This window comes from Pipra filicauda, unplaced genomic scaffold (assembly GCF_003945595.2).
Source record: "Pipra filicauda isolate LSUMZ 115617 unplaced genomic scaffold, ASM394559v2 scaffold717_size297095_pilon, whole genome shotgun sequence".
Lineage (NCBI taxonomy): Eukaryota > Metazoa > Chordata > Aves > Passeriformes > Pipridae > Pipra > Pipra filicauda.
In genome coordinates this window covers 269701-293346 of record NW_024104884.1, presented here as the reverse complement: position 1 = coordinate 293346, position 23646 = coordinate 269701, and the positions used below count along the sequence as shown (strand labels likewise).

The window sequence follows — 23646 nt, the reverse complement described above, 5'->3', positions numbered from 1 at the left end:
TTCTGTTTAATAAACTTGTGATTGAAAAGGCTAACGAGGATTGCCAACAAGCCTTAAAAATGCTAAAGGATCCTACACTCCTGGAGATGATAGAAGCTTGTAAAGAATGTGGGGTCTAATTCTCATAAAGCAAGACTAATAGCTGAAGTTTTAGCTGGACCACAAACCTGTTTTCACTGTGGAGAGACAAGACATATTAAAAAGAACTGCCCACAATTAACTACAAAGACTGAGCTTCCAAAGACGCCGTGCAAACGATGTGGGAAAGGCAGACACTGGACTAAAGATTGCCGCTCCCGTACTAACATTTATGGATAACTGCTACCCCCGAAAAGGTCACCAGACTTGAGAAGAAAAGTGACTTTTAATTCAATGCCAGATCTTAAACAGTGCACCTGTGAGCTGTCAAGAAACAAGGCAGCACCCCCTCAACCGCGTTCCATCCTGCGTAGCCCATCCCTTCAGCAAGTGCCAGCAAACCACAACAATCCCTACAGTTCCCTTATCACATGATCCCAATCCTAAATTCTCCCTTCTAACATGTTCTGCTTACTTTCCAGGATCTCGTAGTCCACAGAAGACCACTATCACTAAGCTTTTAGACACCATGGAGCAGTGGCATCTCGGGCTGGAAACAATTTTAGGGGGGGAGTCACTCAGCAAATGCAGCTGTCCACTTGTTTTGAAATTTTGCTTTCTCTGTTTGTTTTGTTACTAACTATTTCTTGTGTCACAGCATGCTGCAAGAAGGACTATCGCAACAGGCATCTTTCAAACTAATAAGAAAGGGTGAGATGTGGAGAAGCAAGATTCAGGATGGGAACAGTTCCAGGCATGGAGAAAAGCATACAGCAATTGGCAGGACTTTCATATGGACTTTCACTGTATTCGTGCTACACAGTGCACAACTGCACATGCCCAGGCTTCCTCCTCCCCCTTTTGCCTGTGCCCTGTTCTGATTTGCTCCCCCATTTGTCTGTCTGATAGCCCTCTCGATGTTCTGCCCCCTGCCCCTGGCGGGACGGTTAAGAATCGGGCGCACGCCTGAATAAACAAGTCTGCTTGCACCCTCCCTCGTGTCCTGTCCCCTCTTCCCTTCGGACCCGCGACACATTCCTGCCACGACACTCGAGTGAACCGACAGAATAAACCAAGACAATTTCCTCAGACCGTTCTTAGGTCAGCTCGACCAGCCTCTTCCCCAATCCTGCCCTTAAATCTTGCAGTATTTAATCCTTGATCTGCAGCCAGGCCTTAGTTTTTCAGAGCAAAGGCGACACGGAGCTGGCTGGAGACCGGAAGGAGAGGGGCTTTGATGGTTAATGACCAGTGCTCCTCAGCCCTAGGAGAAATGAAGCCCTGGCTTCACAAAGCTCCCTGAATAATTCCTGCTCCAACTCCAGCCCGGGGAAATAAAACTACACCAGTGCACACAGAAACCGGCAGAAGCCGTTGACACTCTCTAGGTCCTGTTTTGGTTTAGGTTTGAGCCAAAACTGTGCTCTGGGTCAAAATTATTTCACCCCTATGATTTGCACAGTGAAGTAATTACAACAGGCAAATTCCTCCTGGAGATTTCAAGGCCCCTTGGTTTAGCTCATCAGCAAACACAGTACATTTGTTGATACCTTCATTAGCTTGTCCACGGGCAAACTGAGGCATGAACCGGTTAAATTAGGTGGTGTGGTGAGCTGGAGGCAGAGCCAGGACTGGGACAAGGCAGTCCCAGTTCCTTGGTCCCTGTTTTAATGGTTGAGAAACATGGTTATCTGAAGACAAGACCTGAGAGCACACAAGGAGGTAAAGTTTGGGTGCTCAGGGGCTTCACTTACCGCACTGCTACAGGGAATGTCCTTGACTTTGAGCCAGGCCAGATCTAACGTCCCCTCTCCCCTGTAGCAGGACTGCAGTCTGTCCTTGATGCGGTCGTTGATCTTTTTCAGGACAAAGATGCAAAGAGCAGACTCATCCAAGGACTTCATCTTCCTTTTCTGCCCCTTGGAGAAGACTGTGAAGAGGATATCATCCTCAGGGCCAACCTCCAAAGACCTGGCTAAGATGGCTCCAGCCTTAGACAAGTAGGCTGCCTGGAGCAATCTGTATTCCACCCCGTTCTTCTCACAGCCAATGGGCACCTCCACATAGGAGTTAAAGGCTGTGTCCTCCTTACAAAGCCGGACCAGCTTGGAGGTATAAACCTGCTCCTTCGTGGTGGAGCCAGGTGGAGAGATCATCTCAGGCTGCAGAGTCAGGAAGTAGACAAAGTTCCCACTGCTGAAGCCATAAATGTAGTAGATATCGAAGTCAGGGATGATGGTAAAGGTGTCTGAGGGGATCTTGATCATAGAGGCCACAAACTCATCATGAAAGACATATGCAAACATCCCATCCGCCTCGGAGTTCTTGGTGAGCTTCCTGCTGGAAATAGTGGGGAAATACTCCGGTTTCCCGTCCACGGCGGTGGCGATGAACAGCTTGTCATCCATGTTGCTGTAAGAAACAATGACTCCAAAAACAGAGCCACTCTCATTCACCCCAGAGAGATAATGCTCCTTCTTGTGGAAGGGCTCCCCGAGCTTGAAGAGGTCATCCAGCCTCAGCAGCTTGCAGATGCCCTGGTACAGACTCCCACAGGCTATCAACCGATTCTCCTTGTAGTCTATGAGGAGCATTTTGTTTATGTTGTTGGTGGGTGTCAAGGGTTCGTTGCAGGTTTGGACTATCCTGGGCGGATAACACTTGGGATTGTCGTCATCAGGACCAGTCTCGTGGGTCACCAGGACCTTCAGGTCACTGGAGAGTTTGTAGATCCTGTTGACGGCCCCCAAGTAAATGTGCCCAGTTCTTTCGTCCACCACCAAGTGGTTGAAGTTTCCCTCTGCTTGTTCTCCAGTGAAAGTGATGAAGGGCCTCTTTGGATGGGGTGGCTGCTGTCTGGCAAGAGGTGACACTGTGGTGGACAGCAGGAGGTGAGAAACCAGGCAAGTCCATTTCCACATGGCCGGTGACATGATTAGAGAGGTTTGTATTCCCAAGGGAACAGGATTAAAAGCAGTAAAATTCTTCAAAACACCAATTCGCTGGCAGATTTTGTCCTACGAGCAAAGCAAAAAGAAAACAAAAGTACATTACTATGGAGTATTCCTTCCTCCTCCCCCCTTCACAACCATGCCATCATCAGAGCTTATTTAATTGCTAATCCTCCCTTTCTGAGCTCTCTACTTAAAACCAACACAAAGGGAGCCCTCCTGAAAGAAAAGATGCTGGTAGAAAGAGCAGAAATCACGCAGCAGAGTCATAAATCAGCACCCTTTTCCTCTCCATCACTCACACACGTGCCCCATGGTGCAGCACAAATATTCCCTGGAAGCCAGAGAGGTGCAGAAGGCTCATGGTGGGAACATCAACCAGCGTTGCTGTTTGCACTGCCAATGTCAACCCAACTGTGTATTTGCTGTCTGAGACACCAGAGCTGGAGAAGGATTATTATCCTGCTCTTCTGGATGAAGGACTGAAGCCTAGAGAAGGTCAGGGACCTGCCTGCAGGGACAGGTCCAGATGGATGCTGAGCTCTTCTGCAGCCCTTGGAGTTTGCCAGGAAGAAGCCAGCCCTGGTCTGACATTAACATCCTTCCAGGGAAACCTTGGTCCGGAATGGTCCTGTTTGAACAGGATCTCTGGGGCTTCCAGATCAAAGCTGCCTCGTGCTGGTCCAGCCTGGAGTACAGACACAGGAGCTGTGCTGTGCCAGCTGTCACAGCCACATCTACGAAGGGCAGGTGGCCAAGCACAGAGCAAACTGAGCTCTGGGTCTCCTCCCTCCCCTGGGTTCTCACCACGAGACCACTCTCCACTCACTTCACAGCCAAGAAAACATCATCCCAAAGAGAGATACAGCTCCCCTGGGAATCTCAGGTGACTGAGGAGAAAGGGGTTGCCTACCTATTAGCAGTAATAAAGTCTAAAGGGCCATGACGTGGGAAAACTAATGACCCAAGGACCAGCCTGGTGATTTTCCAAAGAGCAGCATGATTGATTCCTTGCACCACTCAGTCTCTTAAAATTTCCCAGGTTTTAACCAGGATGTGAGAGCAGTATGGGGTTCAAACAGCCTCTGTAATTTATTGAGCACATCACCATACCCCATGGAAACACATCTTCCTGCTCAACACATCCATCTGCTCCCTTTCCCTTCACTTTTTTAGTTGCTTCTGCACCAAGACCAGCTTTGGCTTTTAATGGCCCCACAGAACACGTAGGAGATGGAGTCCTACCACCTCAGATGTCACAAGCCAAGCTCCTCAGCGAGTGCTGACCACTGGTGGCCAGGCTGAGGACACAAATTTCTCCTCCCTCCATCCCACTTTAACATCCACAGAACTTCACAAAGCTGTCCTTGATCTCAAAAAGAGCACAAGGCAAACCCCAGCCCCGCTCCTGCAGGCCAGCGTCCCATCACCTCTGTCACAGAATAACTTTGCTGCAACCAGGAGTGATGACAGCCAGGCTGGCACAAGCAGGAGGTAAGGAAAAAATCACTGTTTGCAGATCCCAGCAGGGAGGAAGATGTGACACAAGTCTGGATTTGCAGCTTTTTCAAATCTATGCAGCTCTGCTAACGGCAGCGGGACTGAAAAATTTCCTTCAAGAAATAACAGAGAGAATAAATCCCCCATTCTTTTGACCTGTAGGCTGATTAGATCTGATAGTGGAAAGGGTAAGTCTGGGCTTGTAGAGCAGCCACCACTTTTATGCCACCCCGAATATTTCAAAATTCTCACAGCAGCCAGAATTTCAAAGCTGTCGTATGATCACCTTCACCTCCCACTGCCCTCCCAGCCACAGCAGCCGCAGGCATTGGATGGATGATGGACAAAGGTCATCCCACATTTACTTTAGGCATGTTTACCCTGTTCTGCTCTGCCTTTCTGGTCAAGCAAATATTTAATAAAATCAAGCTTATACTGCAGAGTTTGCAAGACTGCCTTGCAGGCTCTGCAGGGACAGGCAGGCTGGTCACGTAGGCTTTTAATAACCTTTAATATGATAGATGGAGCAGGGGTGGAACGAGCTCCCCCCCACACAACCACTCCTCTTTCAAAAGAGCCCCTCCTTGGGAGAGCAGCAGAAGAGGGAAGCTGTCCCTGTTTGAGTCCTGTGTTCAGAAACATCACATGGCGACCCTGAACACCAGCCCCTGTCACTTATGAGTTATGATCCATGTTTCTAACACACTGGCATGATCGGGAACTAGACAGATATAGGAAGAAATTATTCTTTTCAAGTACTAAAAAGATAATTTTTTTTACCCCAACATTTTGCTGTATTTTGCTATATTTTGCTCTTCTTTTCAAGTACTAAAACCATAATTTTTTCACCCCAACATTTTGCTATATTTTGCCATATTTTGCTCTGCAGAGTCAGCACAGCTGCAGGGCAGGGCAATGGAAACTGTCACAACCCAGAGACTGAAGAGGTAAGGAACAGCCCCTCTCTCCAAGAGGAGCCCTCTGCCCAAAGGTCATCACAGCACCAGGACAACAGCACCTGCAACAACAGGAGGAAATCTGCCCATTAAAACAAAGAGCCAACACACAATCAGAAGAGACACACTCCAGACATGAAGTCTTCAAGGCCCAAGTAGGTGAGAATCGTTTTGAGACTATCACTCCTAGAGAAAGGGAATGGCAAGGAAAACCTTCTTGGTCCCTCCCAACCCAAACCATTCTGTGATTCCTCTAGGGAAAGAGAGTAAATTCGACCTGGAAACCAGAGACACCCCAGTGAGAAACTCCAGGAAGGCTGGATGAGGAGTCCCTTTAGTAGCAGACAAGGGCACTTCAAAAATACTGAAACTCATGGAGGAAGATGCTCACCTGGAGAGAAAAGGGTATCGAGAGTGTGAGAGCACCAATAGCCACCAAGTACACACAGGAGCCTTTTGGGACAAAGCAGGGAGAGTAGAACCCTTGGGTTGTCTTTCCATTTTCCATCAGCCATCTGAGTGGCCCCAGGAGCAGGATTTTCCCTCTGTACATTCCTCTCCCATCTGCTCGTGCTGTTTGCCCTGCACCCTCTGTCCTGGAGCGCCAGTCAGCCCTTGAGCCTCTGAGGGCTATAATTTATAATTCGGCTCAATTAATAAATAACAGCAGAGGTCAGGGGCAAGGAGGCCTGGATGTTTAACTTGCAGAATAGAGCAGGTTTTGTACTACCCCTGAGAGGATGCACTAAGGAGAATTACCCATGTCTGGATAGCAGAAAACACAGCAGCTGGGAAGACAAGTAGTCCAGTGGCACAGACATACCCAGCCTCTTAGGCTGCTCAAATTACAAGAGAGTAATTCTATTCTAAAAACAAAGCATATAAACCAAAGGCCTCAGCCAGCAGGCAGTGGGGTCTGGGCTTAGGTTCTGAGCTGGGTATTTCCAAAACAAACCCAGACTGCCTTCCCACAATGACCAGGCTCACTGGCCTTTTCCACCAGCAATGCCATGACCCACCATGTAGGGTTCCTGTGTGAGATCAGATCACCCCTCTGCTGTCTGCTACAACAGCCTCTTCACCAGCACATTCAAGGTCCCTGGGAAGGTCACAGAGCACACCTTCTGTGGAACTGGAGGCTCAACTTCATGGCTTGGAAATGACACATTCCCCATAGGATGCCTTGAATTCCCAGAGTTTGGATTAAGAACTGTTTTCCTCCTGAAGGACAGAAAGTTATGACGTTTCCCCACAGTGTGGTTACATTTTTAGTGCTATTGGCCATTTCTAGCAAAGGGTAGAGACCACTGAGTTAGAGGATTCCGCTCAGGGCTCTCCAGGACAAAATCCCAAGACTCCAAAACATGCAACTCCGTGGTAAATAGGTGGGGCACCTGGACAAGAAAAGTTTGGATGTGAAAAAGCCCAAGAGGATTAAACTTTCCTAACTTCTTTTAATTCTGGTTATTAGATGGGAAAGTTAGGGAATGATAAATATATCCTCAAAATGCAGCAGGTTTCAAGGGGACAAAGTCAAGAAGGAAGAGCTATGGATAAGGAGGTAAGAATAAATCAGGAATAAAGAGGACACAAGGACTGATCTGTCAGCTGAGAGAAAGGGAAGGTCTTGGGAGAAGTGTACAGGGAAACATTCAGTTTTTGACTGACAATCTCACAAAAGCCATGGTCATGTCCCTGTACTAGAGGCTGGAACAAATCCACCCCACTCCAATGACAGGTCCTGAAAGGAACGTGTCACTGAGTGAACATGGGAGACAACAGCATCTCTCCATTTCACTCACACACACACATAACCCTCCTGCCACCAAAGCTGGCAGACAGAGGCACGTCACCAGGTGCCCTGCCACGGTCACATGTTGGCAGCAGGGACACTGCAATGTCAGTGGCACAAGGAGTCACACTGGAGAGCCTGGACACAAAAAGTCATGGAAGAAATCCCACCCTGGGTTCACCTCCAGCCAGGGGCTCTAGAGCAGAAACACATATCAAAACCTAGAACAAAGAAAAATGTGCCGAAAAACAGCACTGGGAGGGGAAGGAAAACCCACCATGTCGTTCTGTACAGTGGGTCTGGCACAACCCCGGAGTCCCACGGCTGGTGGGATGGACTCAGGGAGTTCTCCACCAGGCAGCACCTGGCTGGAGGAAGCCAAGAGCAGCCAGGACTCAGGGACAATTCCAGTGGCACAGGCTGGGTGGTTAATGAGGCCCAGCACTAATCAGGCAGCACGCTCCTCTGTTTACTTTTGCTGCACTCAGGCACAGCCATTCATTTCCCGGGATGCTGACGAGGCAGACGCCCAGAGCTGGAGCCAGCACAGAGCAATTCAGCACCAAGTGCAGCTACACAATCCTTTTAATCTCATCTAAAGACTTTTTTTCATGGCTTCCTTTAATAAACCCTGATTACCATGGATAGAAGCTTTTCTTTGGGAGCCAACACGGCGAGAAAACTCATACAGAGACATTGTCAACAGCTTCCCCAACAAAGCCCAGCTTCTAACTTGAGCTAAATCCTTTCTAACTTGGCCTAAATCCTTTCTCCCTGAACTCACAACCTGCCCAAGCTGAAGGCAAGTCTCCCTTTGAGGACATCCCACACCAGAGCATCTTTTCTTCAGAGCTCCCCGCAATGAACAGATCCCGGCGGAAGCTGCAGCTTGTCCCAAATAAAGAGATTAATTTCAGGAGTGGTTTGTTTGCAAGGGAATTAAGCTACAGCAGGACAACACAGCCTTCCCTCATCACACAGATTATTCTCCTCAAGCACTCAGATGCTGCCCATCACCTTGTTACCTGTATCTGTGCCAGAAGAGTATTAAATGATGGGATTAACACATGCCACGAGTGGGACTTTTTTCCTTTTCTCCTGATTCCCCCTTGTGATAAAACTGCATGTAGATGGTTTTCCTTCCTGCACTTCAGACTTGGTTGCCTATCAGCAAAAGCAGGTCAGAGCTGTGCTCCTCTGTGCTTGGAAGGGAGAGCAGAGAGGTTTAGTAACGATTTCTCAGTTCCTCCAGGAATTTGCTACAGAGACTCAAAAGAAAGAACACAAATATTCAGTGTCACAGAAATGAGAATGGAGTTTTGAGGTCACAGAAATAACCTACAAATCCAGAGACCGGAGTTAAACTCTCTTTTCTGGAGCAGACAAGGATGCTGTAGAATCATGGAACATCCTGAGTTGGAAGGGACCCAACCTTCCAACAACAACACCCTCCATGACACGGGTAAGAGTATTTCCTGAAAGCATCCTGAGGATAAAGCTATTAAAATTATTGCTTCTCACAGTAACTGGGCAAATGTAAACCCCCAGACAACCAAACTATTGTAGCAGGAGCACACAAGGTCACTGATTTTAACCAAACCATGCCACAACAGTGCCTAACTTGGATGATGTACCTTCAGGAATGTGTGTATGAGATCAGACAGGTTCAAAGCACTGGAAAAAGTATTGCCAAAATCCAGAGTGTCAGGCTGACTTCTGTCTCAGTCTCATTCTTGCCCCCAACAAAGTCGTTGTACAGTCCTGGGACTCAGTTCTCCCCAGCACAAAACTTTTCTCTGCTGTATTTCCCTGAAGTGCAGCTCTCATGGGGTTGGCAGTGCCAAGTTGGCCAAGAAGTTAAAACAGTGTGGGATATCCCTTTGGCCAGTTTGGGGCAGCTGTCCTGGCTGTGTCCTCTCCCAACTCCTTGTGCACCTGCAGCCTTCTCCCTGGCAGGGCAGGAGAAGCTGAAAAGTCCTGGAGTTGGTATAAACACGACTTAACAACAACTAAAACCACCAGTGTGTTACTAACACAACTCTCATACCAAATCCCAAACACGTCATACCAGCTACAGGAAGGAAATTCCCTCTATTCCACCTGAAACCAGGACAGCACTTCACAGTGAGGAGACCCTGATCAGCTCTAGACATGAAGAGGAACAAACACAGCCACTGCCCCTAAAGGAATGATGAATATTGAAAAGAAAATGAACTGGGTTTCATCCCAGCAGGTCTCCCCAGCTTGTGTGTCAACGACAGCATTTTAGGATTGTTTTTTCCTTCCTCAGAAGCAAAGCTTATGCTCACATTCCCTTCAAGGCTTTGGGGTCTCTGAAGAGACCCCACGTGAAGTCTTTAAATTTTCCAGGTCTGGTTCAGGCAGGAGTCCTAAAACAGCAGGGAAGGGTCTCTGACCTCAGCTTTCTCCGTGAGTCAGCAGGCAGCTGTTTTCTTGTTGGCTGAGGCTGCTCAGCACAGTTTATGTTGCATTGGATGCCAGTGGGTGGATGTTTCCCCCTGCTTGGCAATCTTGGGAAGATCTGTGAGACACAAGTCCTCTCTCTCAGGCTGAAGTCTTGTAATTAGCACTATATAAATCCACAAAGAGCCAAATCTCATAAGACAGAGACTGTATTTCAGCTTTCTCCTGAAAGCCTGGCAGAGAGAATAACTCCATATTCACAGTGACTTTGTGATCACTGGATATTTGACTTTCCAGATCTACACGAGACACTGGCAAGGATAAAAGGTGAGACTTTAAGGGAAAAACAAAACCTTTAGACTTTGATCTACCGGTTGTTGAAGCACCAAGATCTATATTTGGAGGTGAGGAGACCAGTGGCAAAGAAGCCAGGAGAGAATCCCCAGTCTCTGAGATTTCACAACATACTCAAAAGGCAGCTGGAGCAGGGTGGTCTGAGAGACATGAGGTAAAAGCATCAGGATTGGGAAAATCAGAGGTGATACCTGGATCATGGAACCACAGAATGGTTTGGCTTGGAAGGGACCTTAAAGACCATCCTGACCCAATCCCCTGCTATGGGCAGAGACACCTTCCACTAGACCAGGTTGCTCAACTCCTGGATGGTTATGGGGAATAAAGTTTATAAATAAAGCTTCAGAGGGATGTGAAGCCAGTGGGTTTGCAGCACAGGATCAGGCATTCTGCAATCCAGATGAGCTTCAGTTACCAGTGACCAGGGCTTGATGGTTCAGAGCTAATGGGAAGTTTCCCCAAATGAAGAGTTCACAACTGGCCAGGCCGAGGTGATTAATGCAGGGCACAGCTGTGTCCTCACAGAGAGCCAGGATCCCCAAGAGAAGGACCATCAATCCTGCAACTACACCAAACCTTGCAGTCAGAAACAGGCTGGGCACACAGCAGGAGCAGGAACATAAAGAAAATGCTGTTAACAGTACTGTACTGCTGGGAGGAAAGAGTCAGAGGTGTGGTAATTTCTCTTCAGTGATGCAGAGTTTGCAGCAGAGGCGAGAACAGAGTCTCCCTTTGTGCTTTACTCAGCATAAAATTTCCTCCTTTCATTTATGGCAGGTATCCAGCCCCTTTTGGAGCAGCAGCAGCCACTAGCTATGGATGGGGCCAGGGAAAAGATCTGACACAGCAAATTCTTCATCTCAGCTTCTCATGTGAGCTGCTAAAGAGAGCAGAGGAGCAAGTCCCATAAAACAGGAGTGGCTGGACCATCTCAAATCCCAGCCAGCTCTCCAGTCCAACACACACATCACCACCAGTGGGAAGGAGCAGTGCTGAACTGGCATTTGCTCTCCCAAACCTAAAAGAAAGATTCAGTTTACTGCAATCATTAGCAATATTTTTACAGTGGCATCTGTACTGGAGATTAAGGGGAAAAAAAATATTAGACACCTCCTTGTTTTATTTTCTCTTTGCACTTCCTAACTCTGACCAAACTCCTAAATGCTTCTGAGGGAGGGTTTAGGCACCCATGAACCTCCTGGGCAGACATGTTATTTTATCACTCTGCCTTCTATGTAACAGCTATTCCAGCAACTGGTCTCTGTCTTTCAGCCCTCAGGAGGTCAGATGAGGTCAGGTGAATCTTCTTCCATGTTTCTGTAACACCCAGGGCAAGTAGGTCCCAATTTGGTAGTTCCAAGCTGCACGTGTCAGCTGAAGTAAACTACTTCTGCTGTCTCCAGGGGCTTGGAAAGACATCTTGAAGAGGTGTCAGAAATCTGACTAGTCCATATTTCTGCCCCAAAGCTCCCCCTCTCAAATTCCAGATATCTTCTGCAGATATGAGATTGCTACAGAGCACAAACAAAACAATACAGCACCAGATAGGTATTTTTTGAACAACAGTAATCTACTGCAAGCTTTTCTTGGCTTTCCCTTCCAAAGATAATAAAAACTGCATTACAATTGTTTAAAATTTTTAACCATTCTGACATAACAATGCTTTTTGTGAAGCTCCAAATGAAGCAGGGCTCAGAGCAGCTGCTGTGCTCGGAGCAAGACTCTCCCTGAGAAGAAACTACCAAGATCAAACCAAAGAAGAGATGTCCCCTTCAGAGACTCCCCCTCAGAGCATTTTGGTTAAAAGCTTCTGTCCCCACTTGAGTTGGATTTTTTCAGCAGGCTGAAGGGCAGCTGAGCTGCCCCCAGATCCAAAAGACAGAGGCAGGGACAGGGCTCTGATGGAGAGCCCCGTTTGCTCAAGCAGGGACATCCAGCTGAGACACAATTTCCAGCCCAGCAGCAGCACTGGGGATGGACTCTCCTCCCTGTGCTGAGCTGTGATGAGGCAGTGTGGGCACAGCCCTGATAAGCAGCAGCTTTGTGAAGGTTTCAAGGGGAAAAAAAATAAAATAAAAAGCAGTCTGACATCCATCCCACCACGGTCCCACGATGTCCCTTTTTACAGATGACACAGGACAATCACAACAGGCACTTTCAGCAGAGAATCAGCAGCAAAACTCAACCCCCACCCTGTTCCAAAAGTAAATACCTGGATAAACTATTACTAAGCTGCTGTAATTTTCTCCAGCAAAATTCAACCCCCCATTCAAAAAATAAATACCTGGATAAACTAATACTAAGTTGCTGTTAATTTTCTCTTCCAGTGACTTTGTCACAGCAAGGCAGGACAAGCCCAGCTTCTGCCAACACACACAAAGGCCAATGGGAAGTTATTCTTAGAGCCCTGCCCGGCTGTTGCTGCAGGATAACTAGTTCCAAATCATGCTGGAGAGTCTCGAGATACTGCTGAGCTGGACAGGCCACCTATGGCCAGGATCAGAGACAGGCAGGAGACAGAGCAGTGCTCACATGGGTAAAAAAGATAATCACATGCTATGTTTGTTAACAAGCAGATTAGAAGAGAGCTGCTGTATACACACACACACAGGCTGTTTTTGCAGGAAGGTACACAAACCCATCCTGTACAGAATGCAGACACATTTATTTTTGCACAAAATTATGTAATTCCAGTGCAGGGCACTGTGTGCATGCATAATTCCAGCCAGTTTAGCAGCAACACCTAGAGCTCAGGTTGGCTGACATGTTCTGTGCCAAGGCTCAGTTTTGAGGTCCCAATTACTTTGACAGACCTGAACCACTCAGGGGACCTTTCCCTGAGCTCGGTGTCTGCCTGGGGCTGACATGGCCATGAAAAGCTGCATTCACAATTACTTGGGCAATGCTGAGGACTAAATTAGGAGAAAAGTTTTAGCAAGTTACTGATTTTAATTTTTTTTTTTTTCTATATTTGACCTCAGTTGTATTCTTTCCACTGCCTTGCTGGAAAGCTGCCATGCTTTGGAGCAGGTAGTAAAAACTGGGAGGGTACTTCCCTTCTGGGCATGATAAAAGTCTGTCTGAATTTTGCCAAGTTAGAGCATCTAATAACACATATATTGCAAGGAAAGATTTTGCCTTTTCCACTGGCCCTAGGATGGATCAGACAGCACTTGGGCTACCAACATAGGAGGAGTAGGACATGCTCCTGATGAGCAACCTGGCCCAGTGGAAGGTGTCCAAGCCCATGAAAGGGGATTGGAACAAGATGATTTTATGATTCCTTAGCCACCAGCTCAATCCCAAGATTCCCACAGCAGAGTCTCAGTCCCCTGGTTCCTTTCAGTAAGTAAACTGTGGTGCTCAATATATCATTTATCATACAGTTATATGAGATATAATACAAAATATAATATATAATGTGTTATAAATCACATATTATATGTAATATATAAAATGTAGCATGTAGTATAGAGTATATAACAGCCCAAGCTGAGTACCTCCAGGATCAGGAGCAGCAGCCCTTATTTAGAGATTATTCCCATATATGTTAAATCCACATGGATGCCCTGGGAGCATGGGGTGGCACAGAGCCTGATGACATGAGGCTGCTGTTACTTTGCCTTCCCACCACAGGTCACACCAGCACATCACACCTTGTCCCCAAAGGGTCTTTCCAGCTCCCCCCAGTAAAATAACACATTGCTGCTTGCAAGGGCAACCAGGAGCTCTTATCAAAGTGTCCATCCTAAGAGCACGGCCCCACCTCCAGAATTTTCAGTGTAGGAACACCTCAGAGAGACAGAGGTCCAGCAGGATGAAGAGGAAGTGTCAGAGGCCAGGCTGGACAGGGATTGGAGCAACCTGGGAAAGTGGAAGTTGTTCCTACCAGTGGCAGGGGGTAGGGACTGGGTAAGCTTTAAGGCCCCTTCAATCCAAACCAGTCAATAATTCTCTGACTTGGCCAAGATCACACAGAGCCAGTAAGACAAACACAGAGCTACAGCCCATGCTGTAATTCCAAACTCAGTGCCACAGCAACAACTATTTTGCAGCACCAGGGGAACCTCCTTTGTCGCTGATTTTCTCTATTATCATCTCGTCTGGTGCATGTTTGAGGAACACACATCCTAATGTCTCCAGAGTGACAGATTCCCATCAGTCTCAAACCCATCCACTGCACCAGCACTTTGCCAGCATCAGCAGAATTAGTGGCATTACACACTCGAGTGTTGTTGGAACTGCTTTAAACAGTTCAGTGGTCACCTTGTTCAGCTGGGAGTGCACATGGATGCACCCAGGCTGTCCTGAAATGATAGGGCACAGAGTCCTGCTGCTGGCACCCAGCCTGTGGGGCTGAGGGAAGCAGGGAGGAGGTGTCTGACCAGGCCACTCTGCTGCTAAAGCTTTCTGCAATTTATCCCTGTGCTTCCAACCTCGAGAGGAGACACTGCCAGGCTGCCATCAAGCAGTGGCACTATGTTGGTAGCTTGCTGCTGCTGCTGCTCCAAAACACCCATATGAAAGGTAAAATCTCCCCTTTCCCTTCCATAAATATCTCCCCTGGGCCACTCAGGCATGGATGGAAGCTGCAGGTGCCCTGCACTTCACAGATCTGACCCTTCGTTTGCACAAATCACGCCTAGTGCTAACAACAACCCAACAAATCACCCCAGAGCAGCCACAAGGAGGGTGATGCAATTGTTTTAGCTGTCTGCACAGCCTCATAATTGCAGATCCATCACCACAAAGCATTAGCTGTGTTAGGATAGGTGTTCCACAGAAAGCCCAGCACTAGAAAGGGGCACATGAGCCCATCAGTCTGCAAAAGACACTTTATGGGTTTGTAACAACCAGGGGGTTCAGATCTGGGTTGTGCTACCCAGAAGAAAGTTACTTGTTTGCTTGGTCAGCTGCAAGCAAAACTCTAATTTCATCCAGATCCCAACACCATCTGCTTTGTTCATCTCTGCTCACACAGGCTAAAGGCACCTGTGGCTGAGACAAGGGGTGTTTTCAGTGTGAGGGGTGTGGAAAGGTCATCTCTGTTCATAAAATCCTGCTCATAGGAAATGGAGGCCTTGATAACACACAGGCTTTAAGACCTGAAGAAACACTATAAAGCAGCTGCTCAGGTGTTGAAAGAGTAAGACTGGACTGGATCCATGTGCACTCCAGCCCCCACAAGCCACACTGCAGAGGGCAAGCCTGCCCTCCTGCTCCCACTCATCCCTCTGTCCAAAACAGGACTTGTTACACTCTTCCCTCACCCCACAGAACCCCACAGATGCACTTTGAGTGTCACACAAATCTCAGATGCTGTAAAAAGCTGTAGACCTGTGCCCATGCACCTCTGCCCTCAGGGACGCAGTCACAGCTGTTCCCACACAATGTAGGATCATCCTCCCTGCTCATGGAAAACATCATCTGTGCTCCAGCCCCCAGGGGCCTCGGGTAAAGGGCTGGAGGACACAGTACCTTGTCCTGGCTCCTGCATGACCTGGACACACAGCTTGGGGCCAGCTGGGCAGGTTTGGGTGGCTGCAGTTGGATTTTAATGACATGAGGCATCCACTCAGACGGGAGGCTGAGCTGAAATTTACCCTGAATTCAAGAGTTAGAACCTGTAACTCTTTTGTTTTGACTAGAGGAAAAAAGGCAGATGGGAAGAGGGAGGGAAATGAAGTTTAGGTTGTTAGTGGTGGCATGAGGGTGAATGTCACATTGGTCTGTACCTGGTGCTCTTGGGCTTTTTGGGGCAGACCTGAGGAGTGCATCCAGGGGCCACTTCTGGGCTTTTCTACTTATTTTAGTCTAGTAAAACAAAAACATAGTGATAAACAGAAAAAAAGGACTTCTCCAAGAAGAAGGACTTTTGGCAAGGGCATGGAGTGATAGGACAAGGGGGAATGGCTTTAAATTGAAAGAGAGCAGGTTTAGATCAGATGTTAGGAAGAAATTCTTCCTTATGAGGGTGGTGAGGCCCTGGCACAGGTTGCCCAGAGAAGCTGTGGCTGCCTCTGGATCCCTGGAAGTGTCCAAGGTCAGGTTGGATGGGGATTAGAGCAACCTGGGATAATGGAAGGTGTCCCTGCCCATGGCAGGGGGTTGGAACCAGATGATCTTTAAGGTCCCTTCTAACCCAAAACATTCTCTGAAAAATCAACAAGTCCACGTAGCAACTCCCTTGGCCAGACTTCCTGTGTCAGTGTCAGCAAACACGACTGGGAGCACGGCACCAAACCACACTGCAGCAAATCCATGGTCATGGCTCACCACCCCGGGCACACCAAACCCTGCCCTGTCCTCTGTGTGTCTGCAGTGACTAGGAAATCCCCAGCAGCTGCCTGCAGGAGGGAGCCCACAGCCCACAACTGTGCTCCTGCCAGACACCCAGCGCTGCGATAAAAAAACGCAGCGGCAAACACAGGTGTAAAATTGCAATTCAATGGGTTATTAATAACAAGACATTTCTCCTCTGTGGCCATCTGCATCCCATACACCCCCACTAATCTGGCACTTTCCTCTCCCAGTTATAACGCTCTCTCAGCCTCTCATAATTCCCTTTTTTCCCCTGCCTTCAAGCCATGCAGGAAGGTAACGCTCAACAGGCGGTTTCCCCGTGACAGCCCGTGCAGACAGACATTGTGCCAAGCACCACGAACTCAGAGCAGAGGTTTTTCTACCAAGGTGCCAGAAATAATACAAATAAACTCTTCTTCTCTCCCTGGCTTTATATCTGCAGCTCCCACACATCACTACCAGCAGGGCTTTAAGACTAAAACAGGCTGAGACCTACGTGGCCTGAATTTATTCTGGAAATTTATCTCTTCTTGCTGAAAGCTCTGTGTTTGCTTGATCTTCCTGCCTTCCAAGTCCTAGAAGTGCCACATGTTGCACAGCTGGATTCCTGACAAAGAAAGAAAACAGGAGGGAAGAGAGAAGAGATATTATATATATATATATTTATATATATATATACATGAATGCAATGGCCGAGGGTTTCAAAAGTCACCTGTGAACTTCAACAAAGTAGCTTCAACTATCTCCAAGGGACCCATGAGCAGGAAGAACAGAGCTCTTGAGCTTCCAAAAATCTGCTCTCCACAGGTAGAAGAGGAAGGAAAAGGAAATGGGGCTCCAAAGGACTTGCTGCTCTGAAGGCGCTCAAGACCAGCTCTTGCAGGAAAGGATTTGCAGCAAAAACCATATCAGGGAGGGCTGGAGATAAGATAGCCAGGAGGAAGAAGGACAGATCTGTGTGGCAGTAAGGAAAATGATGAGGATTTTTAATTCTCAAACTTGCTGGGGTGTGACTACTAAAATAGTAATGTGTTTGCCCAGCTCCAGGAGAATTTGTAGCAGGGGAATATCCCTGAGCTCCAGCATAGCTCGTGGACCCCCCCACACATGGGCAGCAACATCCACTTCCAGTGTGACAAGTCACGTATAAAGCACAGAGAGCCAAAGGGAAGAAAGTCTGTTCATCTTGAGAAGCATTAAAAAAAAAAAAAATCACAGCAAAGGAGAAAATGAAGAAAATGTTATTTCCTTTGAAATGGAGTATTGCACTCTGTAACAGGAGGGAGGAAAAAAAAATCAAACCCAAAGTGAACTAGAGATTCAGTTCATAAACACAAGAGAAGGTCAGCTTCCTCCTCACCAATAACTCAGTCCCACAGGAATCCAGCTTGGTATTTGATATAGGGCAGATATTTGATTCCTTCCTCTGCAGGGGGAGGCTGACACACACATCCTCCATCCTCTATCCACCTTCCCCACCACGTCCCAGCCCTGCCATGGGCCACCTCGGGTCCCTCCTGCCAACCACTCTGCTTTAGCAGCAGCATAAAACAGTGGAAAATCCTCTCCCTCCTAATGCTGGGCTGAGGAAGGGATTATTTTTCTCTGTGTTTGAGAACAGGCAGTTGCTGTAAAACCTTCTGCCTCGGCCCAGCAACAGCGAGACCTTGGGAGAGGCTAATTATGGGTGGTGAAATAAGTCACCCCCTGGCAGAGAGCAGTGGAGAAGAGACAGGAGAGCACAAACCTGCACCTGGAGACCTTTTTGCTTATTATAAAATAAAGCTGATTCTGCTGCCTGTGTTACCAGGGAAGAAGAAGCAAGACAGGAGAGGAGACAACCCCCAAGTGAAACTAAGAGGCAAATCACCGAGAGAAAAGCCTTCAAGCATCGCACTGTAACTTTTACATAACCTCGTGCGGGTATGGAAAAGCATCAAAATTATCCTCCACACAGACAAACACCTGGAAAAGAGGGGAAGCAGAGCAGGAAAGGAGTCTGTGTGGCCAGCAAGGCTGTTAATGGAGGGAAATATGGACCAAAGCATCCTGTGCACTGACCAGCGGGAGCCACGGAGACGTCTGTGTGAGCAGGAGCCCGTGCACAACCAAGGACTGGGAAAGCAGATTGTCACAGAGCTGCAATCTGCTTGGGATGTCCTCCAGGCTCGTGGCACCTTGTGCTGCCCCACTTGAGTGCTCGTGGTCGAGCTCCAGCCGAGCCACTTGGAGGGATGAGAAGCGGTGCACAACCTTCATCCCCCCCCCCGACAGCCCCCCAGAGACCCCTTTGCCATCAGCAGAGCCAGGACCAGCACCTTCTGAAAAGAATTAAAGCAGCCAAGCTCAATGGAGCCACATTCCCAGACACAAAGGTTTGTCCAAGATTGCTCTATTCATTCCCAGTTCTGCGGTGAAGCAAAACCTCAAACTCTTTCCTTTCTTCCCTCTCCTCATTACAGGCTGGAAAACATCCCTCTCCCACCAGCGTCTGACCAAGGAATGCTGGAGAAAAAAGGAGAACTGGGCTTGTCCTAAATCTCTCCCAACTCTGGCTTGTGTAGAAAGGCTGCTCTTCCTTCTCCAGAAATCTGGACCTGCAAAACCTTTCCTGAACTGTGAGGGGAAACTTGGCAGTGATCTGTGAGAAGTGCAGGGTGAACAGATTGGCATTTTCTAACCATGTGTAGTTTGCATTTGTGTGTAGCAATGTGCATATAAATGTGTATTTTTATGTATATGTATAAAACATACACATATATATATATATATGGATGCACGTAGTTGTATTTAAGGAAAAAGAGACCACAACTTCCACTATGAGATGACGAGAGAGCTGGAAACGTGCGGGCACCACGATGCAACCCAAATCTCTTGCTTAGACTGCGGGACAATCAAGACTTCTTCTCTGAAACGAATGCAAAAAAGGGCTCAAACAGCTGGAAAAAGGGTGATGCATGTGAGAAACTGCCTTTTTTTCTTTGTGGCTCATGCATTGCAGAGTGTGTGTGTGTGTGTGTGTGTGATGAGTCAAAGTCTGAGGGCTGCCTTGTGTCAGCCATTGACTGTGCCAATGACAGCAGTTCCCGACAGCCTTTAATAACACCACTCACAAACTCCAGAGCAGGGGGAGGAAGATAAGGGGGGAGTAAAATGCTTCCCTTGCAGGCTGGTGCACAAACCATCCCCTCTCCTTGCCAAAATGTGTTACAGGCACCCGTTGATGGCTCCGTAATTGCAGCCCACGCTACAATGTGTTGTTCTAAGAGGCAACAGAGAGCACAGCCGGGAGAGGAACTTTGGGAACACGGGAGTAAAGGGGGGGGTCCCGTGTCCAGGAGGATGTGGGGATGCGCTGGGGTCAGGTAGGGGTGGAGCAGGTGGTGATTTGGGGGGCTCATCCCAGTGCAGCACAGGGTACCTCCCCGTGTTCACACTGCAAACACCCAGGTTTGTACTTGGAAGCAACCAGGAGACAAGAAGTCATCTCTGCTTCCAGGCAGAATAGATAAAACAGAAAGAAATATGTACAGGACACCTATGGAATACACAAATCCTGCTGCCCACCTGTGCCTTGGTTCCCTTGTACGAAGTGGGGAAATAAATCCCTACCAGGTCTCGTGGATGCTGGAATGTTCCTGGAAGGCTGGAAGGCTTGTGAAGATGCTAAAAATCCTCAGCTTAGTCCAGCTGGAAAGCTTTGGGAAGAGCTTCGGAGCGCATCATGTTCTGATTATTTACTTCTCCCAGCTAAGGAGAGACCCACTTCACACACCACCTCCTGGAGAGGCGGAAAAATCAGGCGTGAAAAATAAGAAGGAAATGGGAATCGACTTGATAGCTCCTTCCCCTTCCTAATGGGTAATACTTACCTAATTAGGCCCGCTTGCCATCTCCTTTCCTTGCTCTCTCTGAGACATTATGCGGAGAGGAATTTGTCCTAAAAGTTGTTGCTTTCATTCGGAGGCGTCCCCTTGAGCTGTTTGCCTTGCTGAGGCAGGCAAGGGCAGCAACTCCATCATAAAGGAGGAAAAAAAAATCCCTCCTGAATGGCTCTGAGAGGTGGTTTGAGCATCCAGCTCCTACTGCTCATGGGTCACCTCTCTCACCTCCCTTCTCCATCCCTGACCCAGGCAGAGGGAGCAGCTCCAAGGGTGCCTTGTGCCTCCTGCCCTTTCTTGGTCAAGGGGAGAAGCCCCTGCTCTCTGAGAGCCACCATGGAGTTCAGGAAGGGAAAGCCAGAGGCTGCAAAGATGTTCTGAGTCCAGTGGTCAAAATGAGTCTTCCCTCAGCAGGCTTTTGGAGAGAAACCTGGGACTGGATGGTCCCACAGCTGGTGGGATCCAAGGGGACTCCCCCAGTCAGTCCCAAGTCCATGCCACCACTTGGATGCCTTCTCTCCAAATGCACATATCCAAGCAGCTGCAGCTCAGGGTGGAGAAAAAGGGGTGATAGAAGCAACACACAACCCCTCCAGACCCACACCAGCATGGGTGACCCTGCCAAAACACAGCCAGCTGTCCTTTCCCACAGTCAGCTTCCCTCTTTTAGGAGAGGAGTAGGGGTTGGCACATGCAGGACATGCAGGGGCATCTCCCACTCCAGCAGGATTCTCCCAGCCATCAGTACAACAGAGACAGTCTGAATGTGACCCTACCTAACAACAGCTCTTGCAGGATGGGTTGCAGGAGTCTCTGGCACAGTGAGGGGTCAGCATTCACCCCCAGACTCCTACATTGGACCCTCATCCTTCCCTCCACCTCCAACCTGCACTTCCCAGGAAGGCCCCCCCATCCCCCCCATCCCTGTTCTTGCACCTCAGATGTTTTTTCTCTTCCCCACAGGGAGCTCAGCTTCCAAGAAGGAAAATACAAAGCCCAAAGGGATTGACTTCAAGCAATGAAGCCGGCTCTGCAAAGGAAGGTGTTTTATTCCTGCCAGAGGGAGTGCTTTAAAGAGCCTCCTTTTGTTTCCTCAAAGACTGGGGAAGGTGGAGACCTGGAGGAATTCAGGGAACTTCAACGACCTCGCTCTGCAAGCCACAGCAGAGATTCCCCCACGCCCAAGATTTTCCATACCCAGCATCCTGCACTGGTCCAGCCATTCCTGCATCCCTCCCCACCCTGTCCCCCGGGAGAGCATCTGCAAGGACTGCAGGGAGAGCCCAACCCTGCACCTGCAGCACCTGTGAGGAGGAGCTGAGCCATCCCCTGCAGCTGCACCAACCAGCCCTGAAACTTCACCTCTCAGTTGTTAATTCTGCATCAAGAAAATGTGGTTTTTTCCTTCTTTTTTTTTCCCTTTTCCTTTCTTTTTTTTTTTTTCTCCCCACTAGGCAATTTCCAGGGAGCTGGGAGGGGGAAGAAGAAAGAACTGCACAGCTAATCCCTGCTGCAGGCAAAGCCAAGCCCTCCCCTGCCCCAGACAAAGAGGGAAAGCAGTTCCATTCCTCCCAGTGGCTCTGGACATCCCTCCATCCTCCCAGCCTTTTGTCCCCACCGAGCCACCCCTCTGCAGTGGCTGCAGCATCCTCGGGGCTGCCAGGGTGTGAAGGACAGCAGGAGGGAGGGAGGTTTCCTTGCAGAGCCACCTCTGCAGCACTTCCAGCTTTGAGGGGAAAGCCATGAACCCCATGGCTCCAGGCAGGGGACCCAGGAATCTGGCTTTGCATCCCTCCTGCACTGCCAGCTGTGCATTCCAAAACCAATGGATGTGTCCTGTACAAATCAGGTCCACTCAGGACCCTCTGCTGCAGCTCCCAGACAGAGCATTGCTCAGCACCCAGCCTACAGAACATACCCACTCCATCCATAGGGAGCAACAGCCCCAAAGCAGGATTTATCCCACACATGGCAGTTGGAAAGTGATGGTGAGGGCAGGCAGGGCGATATTCTGAGCATCACTTGGCCCTGTTTGGCATCTTGCAGGCATCCCTGGGGGGATGCCCAGCTCCAGAGGGGCTCAGGCAGAGAAGGACCCAGGCACAGGGAGCACCAGAAGAGCTTCCCCGGCTCCCAGCGCGGAGGGACGGATTTGCAGAGAGGGAGAGGGAGGAACTTCAGCAAACAACAAGGAGCAGCACAGGCAGAGATAAGAGAAGGTATTTACCAGGCAATCACTACAAGGTCCTGTGAATACAGTATTTGTGATGGATGAACAGACATATTATTACAGAACTTAATGCAAACCCTTTGCACCAAATGGTGACACGCGATTACCAGTTTGGAAATAACTAAGCTCATTATAATGAAACGCTTCACTCAAATCCCCCTCCAAAGGACGGATCCGACGGAGGAAGGAACCTGTGACGGGAACATACTGGGGGGATTTGTTTAACCAGATCAGCCTGCTGGGCCAGCACAGCATGGTTGTTTGCCTCCAGCGTGGCTAAAGCCCGGAGTGCTGGACAGCTTAACCCACCATCCTGCGTGGACGGGGTGGGCAGTGTCCCACACCCAGCTCTGGGGTCTTCTTGGCACGACCAAGAGCTGAAAAGAAACACCTTTCAATAATAAATAATAATGCTAACTCTGTGTTTCTATAGCAACTCATCACCATAGCAGCTCAGCGCAGGAGGAGAACTCAGAGCTCATCCTGCCGTCTTCAGGGTGACGAGGCAACTGCCCTCCTGGAGGTGGCTTCAGTGGCGGGGCTTAAATCAAGAATTCACCCTCCAGTTTGTCTCTGAGCACTGCCCCCCCCCCCAGGGAAGCTTTCTGGGAGGGGGCTGGATGCTCTGGAGAAGTACAGTTGGCAGTCCAGGGGGTGATGGGGGTATAACAGCCTCAAAAGCACTAGGTATGGAGGTCATTACAACCCTCTAAATCAGTCCTGGGATCCAGGGTGGCTGGAGGGAAAGGAGACTGTGGCAGGGGACAGCCCCTCCGTCTAACCAAGAAGACACCACGAAGGGGAGAGTACAAAGGGTGAGACACAACAAAACAGAGAAAATGCCCAAAATTAGCCATGCAAATGCCAGCCCCCTCCAGCACTTACACGTCTCGGGGTAACAGCTTGCAAAACTCCACCTGTTGCTCTGCTTTTAGCAAGAAACAGAAATTTGCACTAAAACCCAATAAATAAAGGGAGTTTCCCAAAACAGAGTAGAAACTGACTTTTTTTAAGGTAGCACATCAAGCAGACCCGCCCATCCTAATTTGGGGGGGAGGGAGGAGGGTGTTGGGTAGGTTTTTTCCCTCGTAGATTGTTCATTAAAGAAAAATCCAAACAGAGCCTTTGATTGGCTCCACAATGGGTGTGGTTGTATTTCCAGCTCACCTCCTCTGCC

At 48.7% G+C, this 23646-nt stretch overlaps 1 protein-coding gene across 1 annotated transcript; it reads right to left on the bottom strand.

The window, feature by feature from the left end:
• Positions 1 to 598: 598 nt before the first annotated feature.
• LOC120324817 (plexin-A4-like) lies at positions 599 to 16875 on the bottom strand. The gene is made up of 3 exons (XM_039389214.1): positions 16855 to 16875; positions 1833 to 3095; positions 599 to 628 (listed from the first exon to the last, which is right to left on the bottom strand). Exons 2-3 carry the CDS (start codon positions 3009 to 3011, stop codon positions 599 to 601), a joined length of 1209 nt encoding a protein of 402 aa, XP_039245148.1. The 5' UTR covers positions 3012 to 3095; positions 16855 to 16875.
• Between the last annotated feature and the right edge of the window lie 6771 nt (positions 16876 to 23646).

What these genes read in the sequence shown, in the direction of transcription:
- LOC120324817 (XM_039389214.1), bottom strand. Translation starts at nt 3,011, where the DNA reads ATGTCACCGGCCATGTGGAAATGGACTTGCCTGGTTTCTCACCTCCTG. An exon ending in ACATTCCCTGTAGCAGTGCG is followed by an intron (nt 629 to 1,832) that starts GTAAGTGAAGCC and finishes AATTGTTTCCAG; the next exon opens with CCCGAGATGCCACTGCTCCA.